Source organism: Amblyraja radiata, chromosome 23 (genome assembly GCF_010909765.2).
Source record: "Amblyraja radiata isolate CabotCenter1 chromosome 23, sAmbRad1.1.pri, whole genome shotgun sequence".
In the NCBI taxonomy this organism is placed as follows: domain Eukaryota; kingdom Metazoa; phylum Chordata; class Chondrichthyes; order Rajiformes; family Rajidae; genus Amblyraja; species Amblyraja radiata.
Window position 1 is genome coordinate 16,257,551 of NC_045978.1, and position 19,229 is coordinate 16,276,779.

A 19,229-nucleotide genomic window follows, 5' to 3' on the forward strand; every position below is an offset into this window, starting at 1 on the left:
GTGGGAGGGATTTTTTTTAATGCATTTTGTTTGGAAATATTTGAACAGTGCTTTTATAAAAATTAACTAAAACTGTGTTTAGTGGTTGTCAGTGGGTAACTACTCTGGTAATCCTGTAAACTTTCCTTTAATTCTATGTAAAAATCTATAAAATGTTGGTAAGATTGAGGGATCCGACCACTCAGCTTTACCTTCATGTTCTTTTTCTGTCATTCCAGCTTTTTTCATTTTCTTCGGCGTTTTCATAAAAAGGGGAAATATTGTTCGTAGTCCAAGGATGTCTACAAACTTATGACAGTTATCAGAGCCTTCTGGACCGATCACAGCATGATCCAACACCTTTAAAGCACTGGCTCGGGACATTTTCTTTTCCCTATAAAACGAATCATTCAAGATGTATTAAAACACTCAAACCCTTGTCTTGATGCAACTATTATAAAGATTTCTGTAAAACCTTTAAGACTTGCCTTAAATCATATTTATAGTAAAACTACAATAATCCGTCACCAATGTGATGTTGGTAGTACCAGACAAGCAGTTTTTCTGAACTCATGGATGTTATTCTTATTCATAACAAAACACACTTTAATTTTTTTTAATTTATTTAAAAAAAATTGGTTTAGAGATAAAACGTGGAAATAGGCCCTTCGGCCCACCAAGTCCGCGCAGACCAATGATCCCCGCACATTAACACTATCCTACATACACTAGGAACAATTTACAATTTTACCAAGCCAATTATCCTACAAACCTGTTCGTCTTTGGAGTGGGGAGGCAAGTCAAGGTTTATTCGTCACAGTCAAGTATGCAAACTCCATACCGACTGCACAGACAGTCAGGATCGAACCCGGGTTTCTGGTGCGGTATGGCAGCAACTCTACCGCTGTGCAACCGTGCCGCCCAGCCGCAAAATGTTACCCAGTTGAAAAGCAAAATATACAAGCATTCTGAACTCCAGTTTCTGCTGCTGACCTTTGATTTCTGGACCTCAATCCTGACTCAGGCCCACACCCAGAGTGCTGACTTTGGAACCATGCTCTGCTCGTGCTTTGAACCCCAGATCACATCCCGGACTAATGAGTGCAGCAGACACTGATGCATTGGTTTTTGGATGTATATCTAAATCAGTGGTGGCATTTCAACATGGGCAAGGAAGTGTCAATCATGGCTATTTTCTATAGAAAACTATTGGAGCTTATATGCTTAAAATAAAAAAAAGTTTTTTTTAGCTCTTAAAACTTTAAATTATCTTTGTTTTTTTTAAATTGTCTGAGATTAATAGATAATGGTAAGTACAAAATGTTAGAATGTGTCATGAGGCGGCATAGTGGCGCCGGAGAAGAGTTACTACCTTACAGCGCCAGAGACCCGGGTTTGAACCTGACTACGGGTCCACTATGTTTAGTTTGTATGTTCTCCCTGTGACACCGTGGGTGTTCTCCAGGTGCTCCGGTTCCCTCCCATATTCCAAAGACATAGAGGTTTCTAAGTTAATTGGCTTCTGTAAACAACTGTAAAATTGTACCGAATGTGCAGGATAGCGCAAGTGTACGTGGTGATCACTGGTTGGCACAAACACGATGGCCAAAGGGCCTGTTTCCATGCTGTCTCTCTAAAGTCTAAAGTAAAGGTCCTCCTCAGGTTATGAATGCCTGACTTGAGTCAACCTACAACCTACGTGTTTGGGAGACCAATTGGATGGATTTGCCAACTGCTACAAAGCTGCATGCACCTCTGCCTTGTGGGAATATCCAAAAGGTCGAGTTAAACGCTCTGCACAGTTTACAAACAGTTCTCAGAAACAGAAATGCATCATAACATGGGGAGGATCGGCAGAATCTTGTTAGACTTTGAACTTGGAGTGGTCCTACTTATTTCTGAAGCTAAAAAACAAATTAACTGGAAAGAAACGTAGGTTAACCGTGTACTATTCCAAAAGACCTCTGGATAAACTGGTAATTTGGTGTGCATGACATTACTGAGGAGACAATTCCCCTGTGTGGCATAGTAACAGGACATTAATTTGAGAAGGAAGAAACAAAAACAAAATAAGGATATTTGGATGATATGAAAACCTGTTGCAAATAGTATGTTTTATTAATCGAAATCATCCAATACCAATTTTTGTTCGTAAGTACATCTTGATATTAAAAAGCCTGCTTCAAGCTTCAGATGTTAGTGCCCATCTTTATGTTATTCCTCTAATATTCCCTTTTCAGTAGTAAGGAGTAGAGTTAAATTCATGTCCTATCCATATTGAGGACCTACTTGCATCTTAAATGGTACGGAATGCCAGTACATTATCCTTTCTCAGAAACATAATTTGCCCTTTAAAACAAAACTTAAGTATCATCTTAAAAACAAAGTAGTCTATATTAATCCCTCAAATGACATAACTAAAATATTACTACTGCATTATTTTAAAATAGTACCTTGGGCCCCTTAAGCTTTTGCTGAATTATGTAAATAATACATTTTGTTTTACGTCAGGAACTGTTAATATTTGTCATTTGCATTAGCAGGGTTCGTTTCTTCCAATGTCCAGAGATCAAAAATGAAATAACAGCATAAAATGAAGAGATTCCCTTTGGTTGGGCGATTCTTGCATCTCAATCTCCCGCTTTCACATTGACACTGAAATACCAGTATGCGACTATGTAAGCAGAGATCGAAAGCCAGCGATCCAATGCTCAGGAGTACCTTGCTGTGATAACTGAAATAGACACTTCATCACAAACACAGATGTGGACCATATTATCAAGGATGTACATTTAGCCTTTGTAAAGGTAAATTTGATATAGGATCTGTTCTTTAAATTTAAAACTCAAACGAGTCCTAAATATATAATCACCGTACCAGGACATCAAGAGCAACATGCTTAAGGATGCAGTTGTAAAATGTTGTCATGGAACCATATAACCATATAACAATTACAGCACGGAAACAGGCCATCTCGACCCCTCTAGTCCGTGCCGAACACATAAACTCCCCTAGTCCCATATACCTGCGCTCAGACCATAACCCTCCATTCCTTTCCCATCCATATAACTATCCAATTTATTTTTAAATTATAAAAACGAACCTGCCTCCACCACCTTCACTGGAAGCTCATTCCACACAGCTACCACTCTCTGAGTAAAGAAGTTCCCCCTCATGTTACCCCTAAACTTCAGTCCCTTAATTCTCAAGTCATGTCCCCTTGTTTGAATCTTCCCTACTCTCAGTGGGAAAAGCTTTTCCACGTCAACTCTGTCTATCCCTCTCATCATTTTAAAAACCTCTATCAAGTCCCCCCTTAACCTTCTGCGCTCCAAAGAATAAAGCCCTAACTTGTTCAACCTTTCTCTGTAACTTAGTTGCTGAAACCCAGGCAACATTCTAGTAAATCTCCTCTGTACTCTCTCTATTTTGTTGACATCCTTCCTATAATTAGGCGACCAAAATTGTACACCATACTCCAGAATTGGCCTCACCAATGCCTTGTACAATTTTAACATTACATCCCAACTTCTATACTCAATGCTCTGATTTATAAAGGCCAGCACACCAAAAGCTTTCTTTACCACCCTATCTACATGAGATTCCACTTTCATGGAACTGTGCACAGTTATTCCCAGATCCCTCTGTTCACCTACATTCTTCAATTCCCTACCATTTACCATGTACGTCCTATTTTGATTTGTCCTGCCAAGATGTAGGACCTCACACTTATCAGCATTAAACTCCATCTGCCATCTTTCAGCCCACTCTTCCAACTGGCATAAATCTCTCTGTAGACTTTGAAACTCTACTTCATTACCCGCAACCCCACCTATCTTAGTATCATCTGCATACTTACTAATCCAATTTACCACACCATCGTCCAGATCATTGATGTACATGACAAACAACAGTGGACCCAACACAGATCCCTGTGGCACCCCACTCGTCACTGGCCTCCAACCTGACAAACAACCATCCACCATTACTCTCTGGCATCTCCCATTCAGCCACTGTTGAATCCATCTTGCTACTCCACCATTAATACCCAACCATTGAACCTTCTTAACCAACCTTCCATGAGGAACCTTGTCAAAGGCCTTACTGAAGTCCATATACACAACATCCACTGCTTTACCCTCATCAATTTCCCGAGTAACATCTTCAAAAAATTCAAGAAGATTAGTTAAACATGACCTTCCAGGCACAAATCCATGTTGACTGTTCCTAATCAGACCCTGTTTATCCAGATGCTTATATATATTATCTCTAAGTATTCTTTCCATTAATTTGCCCACCACTGACGTCAAACTAACAGGTCTATAATTGCTAGGTTTACTCTTAGACCCCTTTTTAAACAATGGAACAACATGCGCAGTACGCCAATCCTCCGGCACTATTCCCGTTTCTAATGACATTTGAAATATTTCTGCCATAGCCCCTGCTATTTCTACACTAACTTCCCTCAATGTCCTAGGGAATATCCTGTCCGGACCTGGAGACCTACCCACTTTTATATTTCTCAAAAGTGTCAGTACTTCCTCTTCTTTGATCCTCATAGTTTCCATAGCTACTCTACTTGTTTCCCTTACCTCACATAATTCAATATCCTTCTCCTTGGTGAATACCGAAGAAAAGAAACTGTTCAATATCTCCCCCATCTCTTTTGGCTCTGCAGATAGTTGGCCACTCTGACTCTCTAATGGACCAATTTTATCCCTCGTTATCCTTTTGCTATTAATATAGCGGTAGAAACCTTTCGGATTTACTTTTACCTTACTTGCCAAAGCAACCTCATATCTTCTTTTAGCTTTTCTAATTTCTTTCTTAAGATTCTTTTTACATTCTTTATACTCCTCAAGCACCTCATTTACTCCATGCTGCCTATAACTATTGTAGATCTCCCTCTTTTTCCGAACCAAGTGTCCAATTTCCCTTGAAAACCATGGCTCTTTACAATTTTTACGATTTCCTTTCAACCGAACAGGGACATAAAGATTCTGTACTCTTAAAATTTCACCTTTAAATGTACTCCATTTCTCTTCCACATCTTTCCCATAAAACAAACTGTCCCAATTTACTCCTTTTAAATCCTTTCGCATCTCCTCAAAGTTAGCCTTTCTCCAATCAAAAATCTCAACCCTAGGTCCAGTTTTGTCCCTCTCCATAATTATATTGAAACTAATGGTATTGTGATCACTGGACCCGAACTGTTCCCCAACGCATACCTCTGCCACCTGACCCATCTCATTTCCTAACAGGAGGTCCAGTACTGCCCCTTCTCTAGTAGGTACTTCTATGTATTGTTGCAAAAAACTATCCTGCACACATTTTACAAACTCCAACCCATCCAGCCCATTTACAGAATGTGTTTCCCAGTCTATGTGTGGAAAATTGAAATCTCCCACAATCACTACCTTGTGCTTACTACTAATATCTGCAATCTCCTTACATATTTGCTCTTCCAATTCTCGCTCCCCATTTGGCGGTCTATAATACACCCCTATAAGTGTTGCTACCCCTTTCCCATTTCTCAGTTCCACCCAAATAGCCTCCCTAGACGAGCCCTCTAATCTATCCTGCCAAAGCACTGCTGTAATATCTTCCCTGATAAGCAATGCAACACCTCCACCTCTTGCCCCTCCAATTCTATCACACCTGAAGCAATGAAATCCTGGAATATTTAGTTTCACTAATGATCTGTGCTGTTCATGCCTTGCCTTTCAAGGTACCTACTTCGTCTTTATTCCCCTAAATTACTCTTCAAGGAGAAATTAATTTATTGTTCTGCTTGATCTGAAGTTCAAAAAAAAAAAAAAGGAAAATGTATTCTGTAAATCACATCAAAAGTAAAAGTAGGCTACTATGGAAATCTGGCTTCCTTTTCTAGCTGAATGATAATTGACCAGGCATCAATTTCTAGTCTGAATGATAACTGATCAGTATCAATGTAATCAGTCTGAAGAAGGATCTCAACCCGAAACGTCAGCCATTCCTTCTCCCCAGAGATGCTACCTATCCCACTTACTTAGTTACTCCAGCATTTTGTGTCTCTCCCTTTTCTAATCACTGGCCTTGCAAGCATAATATGCAATGATTTCTTCAGCCTTTCTAATTACACCAAACCAGCAGCAACAGTAATTAGTTTGCTAAATTATGAGTCATAAAAATATAGATGGCTTTATAATCTTTATAAATAAAACCACACAGGTAATCCATGTTTAAGCAAAATCTAATTAAAAGCAGTGTTGGGCCATTAAGGAGTGCTGTTGATTCATAATATTTTAAAGTTCTGCTGTTAATAACAGAAATGTCCCAAGTGTACAGAAATCAATGGATCACACGGTAACAGTAATGACTTATGCCTGTTATTCTGTTTGTCAGAGGCACCGTTGCTAGTGTTAATCTATTACATCAAGTACAACTGAAAGATACACAATTTTCTCTGCACCATGAGAAATTCATTGGTATATAAATAATTGGCTGAGTGCTTCATTATAATACAGGTGAATAAAATATACACTTGTTATGAATCTTACATTTATTGAATAAAGATTAGGTTTAGAAATCAATGAAATACATCAAATTCCTTACTTTATGACAGTTTTAGTAATATTTGTCTTATTGTTTCCATCTACTAACCAGTCAATTTGAGTTCTATGGGGTAAAGCAAGCCTGAATGATTGTCGTTAACATCTAGCTTTTAGAAATCAATGCAGTTATTATGCGGTCCCCAATTGATTTTGGAAATATTTATTCTCTCAGCCTCAAATGAGTTCCCTGTTTCAATAGTCTTATTAAACTGTCTGCCTTTACACTTGAAGGGAAATGGAAAAAGTTTGACATACTCCAAATACAGAGCTATTATGTCTTATTTTCACTATGCTCAGCCTAGGAAAGGAATTCAATTTTTCAAATTAGCAACTGCAGTTTTAAACTAATGGCACCCTCGCCTTAAACAACAACTAACACAACCAAATAAACAGCAAGTTAAGAATATTTTTTTTTAAATCTGGAACTGCTGGAAATCTGAAATTTAAAAAAAATAATACTGGAAACACAACAGGTCAGGCAGATTTTATTGAAAGATAATTAATGTTTCAAATTGGATACACATTGCCAGAACCTGTCTGACAATGTGCCTCTGGACTGCAATGTTAACTGTTTCTTTATCCAACAATCCTGCCTGATATGATGAGTATTGCCCACATACTGAATTAGTCAACTCCATATTAGTTTCAAGCATAGGTTCTGGCATTACGCAATAATACAATTCCGAAATTTATTAATTTTACCATTCTAGCCAAATCCTGCTCAAACCTCAGCAAGAATCACTATTGAAAAAGCCCGGGTAATAGACTTTTGTTTGGATGGTAGTGTGAAAACTTCCTTTACCTGAGCATTAAATTCATTAGCTGGAGCCCTTCCCCCTTCAGAAAACGATCCCGATTGGAGCTCAACATCAGACAAGAACAAAGACTATCGAACAGGTTCTCCATCATTTCCAGCTCTTCGTTTGTACTGGGATTATGACGTTTGAACAACTAAAAGAAAAGGATAGCCATAATGGAATTAGTGTGACATTAAGCAACACCAGTCAAGATTTCAAATCGTCAAAGATGTTTCTATTGGGAAAATATTGAAAAGCTAGATGTTCGGAATGTACCATGACATGCAAAGATAAGAATACATGCATTGTTATGTTTTTCTTATCCAGGAAGTTCAGAAGTTCTTCAGAAAAAAAATACTTTTTAAATAGTCAGTTGTTTGTGAGCAAACATGTTGGCAAATATGCAAAACAAATATCCACCATACACTATGATCAAAATGAATATGCTCTTTTTTTAAATTTTCCTTTTATTATTAGACTGTTTTACTCACAGATGGAGTACCAACTGAAGGTGGCATTTGCAGCAACTGAGCAATTTTGGACACTGCTGACAACATTAGGACCAAATAGTTACTCAAACTGGTGTTCTATCAGTAATTGAAGTTAATAATACCAATTACGCCTTATATCGCAAAAACAGTATCAATTAAAAATCTATTTGGTGCCAAAGGTTCAATCATATTTTCAGGTGAAACATGACCTGATCTATTTACTGTAGATTACAAGAAGATTTATTTTGTCAAAAGAGTAGAGCACATTCCTGTTGAAAGAGAAATACCAATCCCATTACAAATTAGATGACCAATATTGTTGTGCGCACAATTTATTGAAACTCATGCATTCAAGTGATTAGACATCTTCATATTCCAAAAAAGGTTAAAAATAAAGGGATTTTTATAAAATACCAGACAATGTGACCAGTTATGAGTGCCATCCTTTGAATGAGCTTTCACAGAAATATTCTGATAATTCAATCAATCTTAAAAATTATTTATAATATACGAGTGTTAATAGGAATAACATCAAATAGACAAGAAAACCTGCCAGCCTGGCATCACCAAAGTTCCAAGCATGCTGGATTTTCAGAGTATTCTAAACCCTAGATTTGTCCCTATAAATGTTGTTTAAAAGTCATATAGAATATGATTCCACACCATTTTAAGACAGTGTGTTCCAGACTTCAGCAATATATTGTCTGGGAATTAGCTGTATGCAGAAACAGTTAAAGGATATTCTACCTTTACCCATTTTAACTTCTGTTTGATCTGGTCACCATTTCAAATTTTAGCTTGAACATCATAATCCTGGTGATTTCTCCTCCATTAACATTATAATCATAAACATTAATTAGCGACACAAATACTCTCTCCATTGTAATTTTGCTATTTAAAAAATAAATAGCAAAATAAAAATATGCTGTGCCTCATTTCTTAAATAATCTGTCACCTATTTCATGGAGGTGCCCAAGGAAGCAGGGCCAATTTTAGGCAAATGTACCTTATTGGCTCAATCCATACAATCTTAGTATTTTATGGATAATATATTTTATCTTATTAAAATCTTTTATTTTTTAAAGCAAAGATGGATTTAACTGTACAGAGTCTGAAACACTATAGGTAAAATTGACTGCAAAGCATCAGAGAGCATGCACTTCAATACCTGTTAATCATGATCCAATGATTCCCCTCTCCCTTGTGACACAAGGACTAACCTTCCACCTGTTTTAGCCAATGCCTTTCATCTTGATTGTTCCCTTACCCTTCTATCCCAAACTATTATACCTATTTTAACAAAGGATATGCTTTGCTTCCAGCAGCATCAATCTTTACCCACCTTTGATTTTTGAAGTCATTCTATCTTATCAATCCCTTTTCAAGTAAGCTTTCTATTTTTTTGTATCAGCATGATCACTATTTTTATCAAGTGTTTGTCTCCATCTGTTAAAAGATTATCTCAATGATTCTTCCTTTGCCAGCCAGTTCTTGTAAAGGTATTCAATGTGATATATTTTACATTTTGACCATTATTCACATTCAGGTTCGTGTATGACATTTGATGGTCCTCCCTCCTGATCCATCATTAGCCTTCTTCCGCTAATGGACAACAATTCTTAATCATCATAAGTTGAGTGCATTAGGATGTGCAAATGTTGAAGGGATAGTACACACTGGGCACACATAAATACACACAAACATATACACGCACATATATACACACACACGTGTGTGTGAGTGTATAAATAATATATATAATATATATAATAAAATGGAGGAGGACTGGCCAAGCTCTGTGCCTTCCACCACAGTGATGAATGCTGTGGTGGATGTTTGTGTAAAATTTTTATTGTGGTTGTGTTCTTTATTACTGTACCGCTGCTGGCAACCCAAATACCACCGACCTTGGTTGTGTGGCAATTAAATTATATAAATTATGTCATATATGTTGTTATATGTGCATATGCACACACACACATGTACATGAGACAATATATAATGTTTTTTCTTAGATCACTCTTTGCACCTCAAGGACTAACCATTCAATTTCTGAAAAGAAAAACCTGAAGGCTTGGTAATGTATCAATGCCTTAATTAGAAGTATTTGAAACACAAAAAAAAAACTCCTGCCAGAGACACCAGAGAAAAAGACTCTTCAGGCCAGAGTTTGTTCTGACCAACAACTACTCATTTGCAATAATCATAAATGTGTTATCAAGTTTATTATTCTCCATACATTCTCTCACTTGCCACATATTCTGTCGCTCATCTACACACTAGGAGCAACTTACAATGTCCAATTAGCATACAGACCTGCGGTATTTGGTACATGGGAGGAAACCCGAGCACTCAGAAAACCCATACGCAGAGAACATGCAAATTCCATGCAGACAGCAACCAATTTGAACATGGGTCTCTGAAACTGAGACAGTGGCTTATCTAGTTGTGGCACTGTGTAGTTCAAAATTATGATAGTGTAAGAATTGTTTTAATCTTGTATTTCAGAGCTTAGAAAAACATTCAAGGCAGCATCAATAGTTTCCATTAATTCTTATCTACTAACTGTGGAGCATTAAAGCCACACAGCAGTACTTGCATCTTAATTAATCTTTGCATCTTACATTTGACCAGCCAACAGTGTACAAATTTTGACCATGAAGGCAACAAAGATGATCAGTAAAATAATTGGGTGAGTGCTGTAATTACCTGTGATCTTACAAACACAAAATTTGTCACTTTAACAGTTCTAATGATGGGCTTTGTACAGGAAATGTTAATTCTGTTTCTCCTGTCACAGATGCAGTCTGACCTGCTGAATTTTTTCAGCATTTTTATTTTTTACAGTTCTTTGGCAGAAATTGGTGTGTCTTCACAGTCAATCACAGGAATCTACCGGACTCAAATATAAAATGGGAAAATTAGCAACTCTATATTCTCTCCTTTTTCATGGTGAAGCTGAAAATAAAAAATCAATAAGTGCCCAAAAGGTAGAGAAGGTTACATTATATATTCTAGTTATGTATGAACACGGATACATGCATATAAAACGTCACCTTTGCTCGGTAACAACATGTCATCAGGTTCAAGGGAATTTCGTATTGTATAATCAATGTAATTATATTTTATGCGATAAACTCATGTTTTTGATCTATTTCTACATATCTTGCATCATTACTAGCAAGCAGTGAAAGCCCAGGTCTTATCAAAAAGATAATGGGAAGCGAGGGTTGAGTGAACATTTTATTACCATCTTGCATTGACTATGCTTTACAAGTCTACATAGTCCACAAAGATTCTTGAGCATTTCTGGCTGCCATAGCCAGTCAAATAAAACAGTTACTTCAGTCACCCTATTTTAAAATCAAAATGTTTTTGTGCGTTAAAAAAACAAAATTTAACCATTTATTAAAGCTGTTTTCTGAAATTGTCCTCCAGTTGTTTCCACGTCAACCCATTTTTCGGAAGGATTTCAAATCCCATCTGAACAAGGTCAGATTTTAAACAGAAACATACGTATTTTGTGGGGTATATTATGTGTTGATTGGCAATGAAAAAAGAAACAAAATGCCCCATTTATACGAGCATGGTTTGCTCTTTATTTTGCATCATATGGAAATATATTGCAATCTAGTGAATCTAATCCTTATTGCAGTCATGTATGCTCATTTTAATGCAAAATAAAGCAGCTATGCAATCAATATTAATGTCTCAAGGAGTCTTGTCATGTTCATCTTCAAGGACATTGGATTACAGCTAAGAAAAAATATTGATACATCTACAGATATGTTATTGTACAAATAAACATAGCCCATTTGGCTTCCATAAAAGGTGTTTGAACAGTTTACAGATGAATTAGTTTATAGACTGAATTAATCATAGTGTCATACAGCAGAGAAACAGTCTTTGTGGCACATCGTATCTATGCCGACCAACATGTCTATCTATATGAATCCGTTTTGCCTGCATTGATTCCATATACCCACATGCCCTGTTATATTCGTCCATTGCCTCTTTAAATGCTGTTGCTGTTCCTGCCTTTGTCAACATTATCTTCTAGATACCAACTCTCTGAGATACAGTGCCCTCCTTAATGTTTGGGACAAACATTGGTGAATATGTTTAGTTTGTGACTTTATTTGAAGCAGAAATAATATGTGAATGCTTCACTGAGCATAATTCCGACTGGTAACTACGCACTTCGTCTGAGCACATTATCGCAAGCCGTCTTAAATGACCACCTAGACTGTCATTTGGCAACCTAAAAAGCTGCCTAGGTTGCCCGGCTGGCAACAGGGATAAAAAGTTCAGTGAGAGCAATGGCACTGTGTGAAAAAGTTGTTCTACAGGTACTTTTTAAATCTTTCTCCTCATTTCTATTAAACATCACCTATCCATGTTCCCCAGAGATGCTACCTGACTGCTGAGTTACCCGTTATAACGAGGGTTTACTAGATCACAATACTCTTTTGTGTAATTGGGTTGCACATAAAACAGGTCCCCAAAGTGCTCAAGTAACAACTGAATCGTCATTTTAAAATTATTCGTAGATGTGTATATCCTATGTATAATGATCAGGCTTAATGATAAGTATTACTTAGCAGTTAAAAAAAACTAATTTGTTATACATTCAGCAGTATATATTTATTAAAATATATTCTGATCTTACTTCTGGATCAAAATGCAGTTTGAATCATTGATGGGTACAATTTTCTTCTGAACAATAAACAGAAGATAACACTGCAATGAGTTAAGAACACCTGGCAAGTATGAGCTCAGGACTAAGCAGATACTTACTGATAGTTGCTGCAACAACACATCAATCCCTTCCTGGTCACCAAGTAGTTCTCTGTTGACTGAAAATAGTGGAAACATGTCAAATATTACAGAATTAAATATGGATATACTTTGCATTATCAATACTGTATTACATAAACAAATCGAAAAGGAAGGACGAATTTAGCAAAAAAAGGGAGCAAATTAAAGATTTAGAAATTAAATTAAAGAAATAATAAAGATTCAGTAAAAACTTATGATGATTAGATACTGAAAGCTACAAACCTCAAGATAATTGTGACATCTACTGATCATAGGTAAAGCAGATCTTAAGTTGGTTCAATGGCAGGAGCAAATGGTAAATGGGTCTGCAAGTCTGTGCTCAATCTATTACTTTTTGTGATAAATAATCATGATTTAGACTTGAATATAAGAGACACTATGAGGTGTTTGCTAATGATATAAAAACTGGATGTGCAGTTGTAAACAAGAGGTTTTAGGATGCAAGAAGAAAAAAAGTCAGAAATTCCTATTGAACATAAATGCTGGTTAGAAAACAACTAAATGTATTACTTAATAAAAGTGACGTCAGTAATTCCTCTATAGGACAAGAACTGTAACCAAAGACATTACCTTGTTAAAAAGTGAGTTACAGCATCTCAACAAAAATATAACTAATAATTAAGTGTTAGCACCTTGACCATTCATCCACAGAGAAGAATGCAACTGAACAGTACATTAAATGCAAACCACACAGCTTGGAATATTTAAACAAATCAAACTTACATAACAAACTAAGCTTTGTTTTCCACCAAATCTTAGTACGAAATTTTGCAATAACCTTGGAAACAACAAATTGTGCAGACAATAACTATGAACTAATCACTGCATTCAATGCTCTTGTCATTTTTCTCATGATCTTAAGTTTGTTGCAGTTCTAACATTTCTTAGCCAGAAGCCAGTTCCTTGACCATTGAAGCAAATAGGAAAACAGAGGAAAACAGTCACGACATCAGGCAAACATGCCTTTTAATAGTTGTCTGGAGTACTTCTGCAGAATACCTATTCAAGCTCAGATCCAACATGTCAATCTTTACTGATAGTTGTATCCTGCCATTCAGTTTAAAAAAAAAAAAACCTGATGTTGGATGCTATTATATTTTTCCCAAACATTATTGGAGAGCAAATTAGTGTTTGCGAGTACTGAGATCAAGGTGTGGGGAATAGAAATGCAGGATGGACAAAACCATAGTGGAATTTAGAGACTGGAAACATTTACCATTTGTTCATTTCACTGTCTTCATATAATTCATCCTCTGATAAATTCAGGACAACCTACCATCATTATTCTGAAGCAAAATAGCAAGAATTTCACTGCAGTAGAGCTTGTTGGCATCGAAAGGTATCTTGGCCTGTGTTAAAAAGAACAAACTGATTATCATTTGTTGATACTCTGCAATAGGCAACTAAAAATACAGTGGAAAGTAGTCTGTTCTCAACATACATATGGAATGATCCTTCAGAGCTCATCAGATGCTGATTTTAACCCCCAGAGAATTAGAATGACAGGTTTTCGGAAGAGCATCAAACGCACAACAGTTGTGGTACAGATTGCTATTCAAAAATCAGTGCCATGGTCATATCAAAATTAAACTCCATGCGATTGAGAACATCTCAGCTTCAGTTGAAAAGGAAATAGAGGACAATTGGAAACCCTTGATTTCTGTAAAATAACAGGAACCTGATAATAGATTAGATTAGATTACTTTATTGTCATTCAGACCTTTCGGTCTGAACGAAATTTCGTTTCGCTGCAGTCACACATATAATAAAAAATGACAAAAACACACAATCAACACAAATTTAACATCCACCACAGTGAGTTCACCAAACACCTCCTCACTGTGGTGGAAGGCAAAATCTTAAAGTCTCTGTCTCTTCCCTCTTTGTTCTCCCTCTGCGCCGAGGCGATCCAGGCTCCAGATGTTGTGACCCCACCGGGTGATGGTAAATCCCGCGGCTCAACCGTGCTCCGCGAACGGGCCGGTTCAAACTCTGCGGGTGGTCGCTGCCGCCGCCACAGCTCCGAGGCCCGAGTCGGGTCTCCGTTGCCGCTGCCGCCGCTGCACCGCCACATCTCCGGGGCCGGGTCGGGTCTCCGCTGCTGCTGCTGCCGCCGCCACAGCTCCGGGGCAGAGTCGGGTCTCCGCTGCTGCTGCCGCCACAGCTCCGGGGCCGTGTCGGGTCTCCGCTACCGCTGCCGCGACAGCTCCGGGGCCGAGTCGGGTCTCCGCTGCCGCTACTGCCGCCGCCACAGCTCCGGGGTCGAGTCGGGTCTCCGCTACCGCTGCCGCCGCCGCGACAGCTCCGGGGCCGAGTCGGGTCTCCGCTGCCGCTGCTGCCGCCGCCGCCACAGCTCCGAGGCCGCCAGCTTCACCATTAGGCCTCGGCGCAGACGGAGACGGGGACGCGGAATACGACAGAAAAAAAGTCGCATCCCCCGAAGGAAGAGACCAAAACATGTTTCTCCCACCCCACCCACACACACACAACTTAATAAAACAAAATTAACTAAAACATGACAAAGGAACAAAAAGATATAAGATAATAGTCACTTCCCAGCAGATCACCAATCAATTAGCATATTTCAGTTCAATGAGGCAAATCTTATTACATCAAGATTGACTCCATTATAGTGGTCTGTAGCATGTTCAACGGATCCATGCTCTTTTAAACCCTTAACAGATAATGCACATGCAAGAAATAATATTTATTCAGATAAAATCTGTTAAATTTGTAAACTTAAAATATTATTGTTGTTATTTTAGTGTGAAATGGATACTTCAAAGTTTTGACAAAGTCTAAATATTTAAATATTTGTACAGCAAATTTTAAATATTTGTACAGCATGTTTACAGATAATGCAAACTGAAGATTTCTGATAGGCATGAAAATAATTGAGGTGCTGGTTAAGATATTCTACACCAACTGTTTATCCTCCCAAAGTTTAAACAAAAATATTACAAATGGATAGAATTGAGCCACGAGTTAATATATCTTGCTCCCCTTTCCCACAAAACAACTACGTTTGGACAAGCCATCAGCCTTCCTCAACTGGTCCCGTGGGCAATATGGGAGAGGCAACAAATATCAACTTTGCCATTGACTTTGTATTCATTTGAATAATATATTTGAAAAGGCATTTCGAATGTGCATCAAATAAAGTTCATGGTTTTATTCCAACCAACCATTACCTTTACTCGCTTCAACATCCACTGCAGAAGACCTTGTTGAGCTGCTTCAGTGCACATTTCAGGACGAAGCTCAGCTAGATTTTCTATAATAGCTGTTTTAGAAAGAAACAGCAGTGAATACACAATTCAGTTGTTCATTAAAAGAGACAATATACCTTTTGCCGAAGCATTGCAGATATTCTTCAAAGCTAAATAGACACAAAAAGCTGGAGTAACTCAGCAGGTCAGACAGCATCTGAGTCACTGAAATACTCCAGCTTTTTGTGTCTATCTTTGGTTTAAACCAGTATCTACACTTCCTTCCTACACATTCTACGAAGCTATATGTTTTCAATCTGTTACCTCTACCACTATAAAGGACAAGACAACTGGAACATGGGAACCCTACCACTAACAAATTACATGCACCATCTTTACTTGGAAAGATTTTACTATCCCTTCATCTTAGGTACAAATGCTGTGACTCCGTAGATTTGGCACAAAACTTGAACATTATTAATTGTGTAGTGAATAATAATAAAAGTAGCAAGATATAAACAGTTTGGTGGAATGGGCAGACACATGACCAATTAAGTTCAAAAGCTGTCAGATAGAAGATGATGCATGTTCGTGTGCACCATGAGAGGAATCAATATAGAATATATCGATTGAAGGGGTTGCAGAGGGACCTGGAGGTATGTGTGGATAAATAATTGAATGTAGCAGGCAGGTTCAGAAATTGGTAAATGAGGCTTTAATAATTCTGGGCTTTATGAACAAGAATATAAAGCAGAAAGTCATGCTGAACCTTGGGGAAAAATATGGTTCAACCAAGATGGAGTTGTGTGTTTACTTTTGCCATAACATTTTAGGAAAACATTAGGGTGCAGAAAAGCTTTACGAGAATATAAGCAAATACAATGAAATCCTTACACATGAACTAAATTTATTTGACCTATTCTGGTCAATAAAACCATGCACATCCTCCTCCTCTTAGAATCATTGAATTACTATGGATCGGTGTTGACCATTTGACCGACCATATACCTAAATAACTTTCTAGATCCACACCCCTGTCCTTTATCCACAGCCTTGCAAACATTTCTTAACCTTGTATTTATCAGATTACCTTTTAAATGCCACAACGGAACCTGCCTCCACAATATGTGCAGTGCATTCCAGATCCCGCCCATGCGCAAATTTGTTTTTTCCGTGTGTCACTCTTAATTATCTTCCCCTTTATTTTACATCTGTGACCTCTGTCCCCGAGCCCCCAAGCAAAGAGAATAAAACTCCCACTATCCACTTTATCCATACCCATCATTTTTATTTACTTCTATCATGCCTCCTTTCAGCATTTTACTAAGAAAACAGCCCAGGCTCCCTTAATCTATTCTTGTTCCTCAACCTAGAAACCATTCTTGCAAATCTTTTCTGAAATCTCTCTAATCCTTTCACATCTTCTCCATCCTATCTCACTTCTACCATTTGTTGAGGGTGATATAATATTTATTACCAATTTCTCGCACAAATGGGATCTTCTTTTATACTTTTACTTCTAGCTTACTTATGAAATCCCTCACCATTTATTTTTATGTTACACCTAGCCTTTCCTTTAGTCATTATTGGTTATTTGCCAGTTTGATAGCATGGAAGAAAAAAACAAAACACCTCAATAAGCTTTGAAAAAAATACAAGATTTAACATAACAAATATTCAAGCCAAGCTATTTAGATCAGCCTGATGCCTTGTAAAACAGTGCACACTATAGAATCCATTCTTCATTCCCTGTGCTAAATGTGTACAGATGGGTTTGCATCTGTGCCAACTGACTGAGACAGACTGGTGCACAAGAAATTGTTTTAATTAGGTAATTTTTATGCTATTGATTTTTCATTAATGTGATATACACTCATGACAGAAATCTGGCAAAATGTAAAGAATGATACTGTCCTGCCAGCTGTGTAAGGAACAGAAATCAATTTTAGCACTGAACCATTACAGAGATCAAATTTAAACACTAGTGACTAACAGAATGCAATTTAATATTTAATTTTATGCCCCTAACAGTAATACAATTTTGAGCAATCTCAATCACATTTATGAATTTTATCCATTCTCTGCACTTCTCCGCAAAGAAAAATAAACTAGCAAAAAAATCATGCCATTTTGCAATTTTTGAGCAATCTTATTATCTAAAGGAGACTATGGCTATTAAAACATTAATCCATTGCAAATTTTTAATCGAGGCAGCTAACAGACTTGGCAACTTAATGCACAATAAGCCAAATGATACAAGATTGCAAATTTGTATCATCTCAGCCTTTTCTGTAGAAACCCTGCAATTTGTTTTGCCCAAAACAAGAGATGAGAGAATCTGGCCTATTATTAATTAGCTAGGCGCTGACATATGTACTTGGTGAATAATGAACAAGAAAAAGCTCCTTAAATCTACTGTAAACATGTTGTTCCACAAGACTGTTAACACACATTTCTCCAGGAAATTGTACAATATTTATCAATGTTTAATTTTCTCAAGACTAAACTGCCATGATTAAAAAGCAATAAAAACAATTATCTAATGACCGTATGGCAGACTCATATGAAAAATAACCCAACATCCCTAAATGGTATAAAATCAGTAAGGCAGCAAAATTTAAATTGCAAAAAACAACTCACTGATTTAATCATTAAAATAGAATGCAAGAATAAAAGATCTATTCATTACAAATAAACAACTTCTCAACATAGCAATAATTCAATCCTTTGGATCGCTGGCTAAGGTACCAAATATTTGCACTCCAGAATAAGGGGAACATCTAGGCAAGGTGCTCATTGCAGTCGCAGCAATGGTACGTACCTGACAATGTGGAGAATTGACCAAGTAGGACCCCATTCAAAAGGACAAATTCAACGCATTAGATTACCATTGAATAGTTTACTATCACATCAGCAATTTGATGGAAGGTGTCATTGACTATGCGATCAAGTAGCACTTACCCACCAATAACCTGCACATTAATGTCCAACTTGGGTTTTGTCAGAACCACTTGGGTCTGGCTTCATTACAGCACTGGACCATAGAGCCGAAATACAGCTGTAAAGTAGGAATAATCGCCCATGGCATCAAGGTATCATTTGACTGAATGTGATAAGAATAACTACCTTAGGATTCAAGGTGTACATATAGTGTACATATAGCTGCTAAATTTGTATAAGATAATTATAAGCAGTTGAATAAGGGGTGGGAATTAATAAGCTTTGGCTTCTTCCTGCTCCTTTTCAGACACATACAATTTCATTTATTTATAGATATTGTTTATGACACTTTATAAATATTCTTGTTTTGTTTTTTTGTTT

The 19,229-nt window shown here is 37.3% G+C and overlaps 1 protein-coding gene across 1 annotated transcript in view; it reads right to left on the reverse strand.

The window, feature by feature from the left end:
- The window catches only part of ctnnbl1 (catenin beta like 1), a 98,593-nt gene that overhangs the window by 38,547 nt on the left and 40,817 nt on the right, over window positions 1-19,229 (reverse strand). The window contains exons 7-11 of the mRNA XM_033041615.1: window positions 15,891-15,982; window positions 13,976-14,048; window positions 12,658-12,716; window positions 7,375-7,523; window positions 192-373 (exon numbers count right to left, since the gene is read on the reverse strand). Of these exons, the coding sequence (XP_032897506.1) occupies window positions 192-373; window positions 7,375-7,523; window positions 12,658-12,716; window positions 13,976-14,048; window positions 15,891-15,982 (555 nt within the window). The remainder of the gene's footprint in view (window positions 1-191; window positions 374-7,374; window positions 7,524-12,657; window positions 12,717-13,975; window positions 14,049-15,890; window positions 15,983-19,229) is intronic.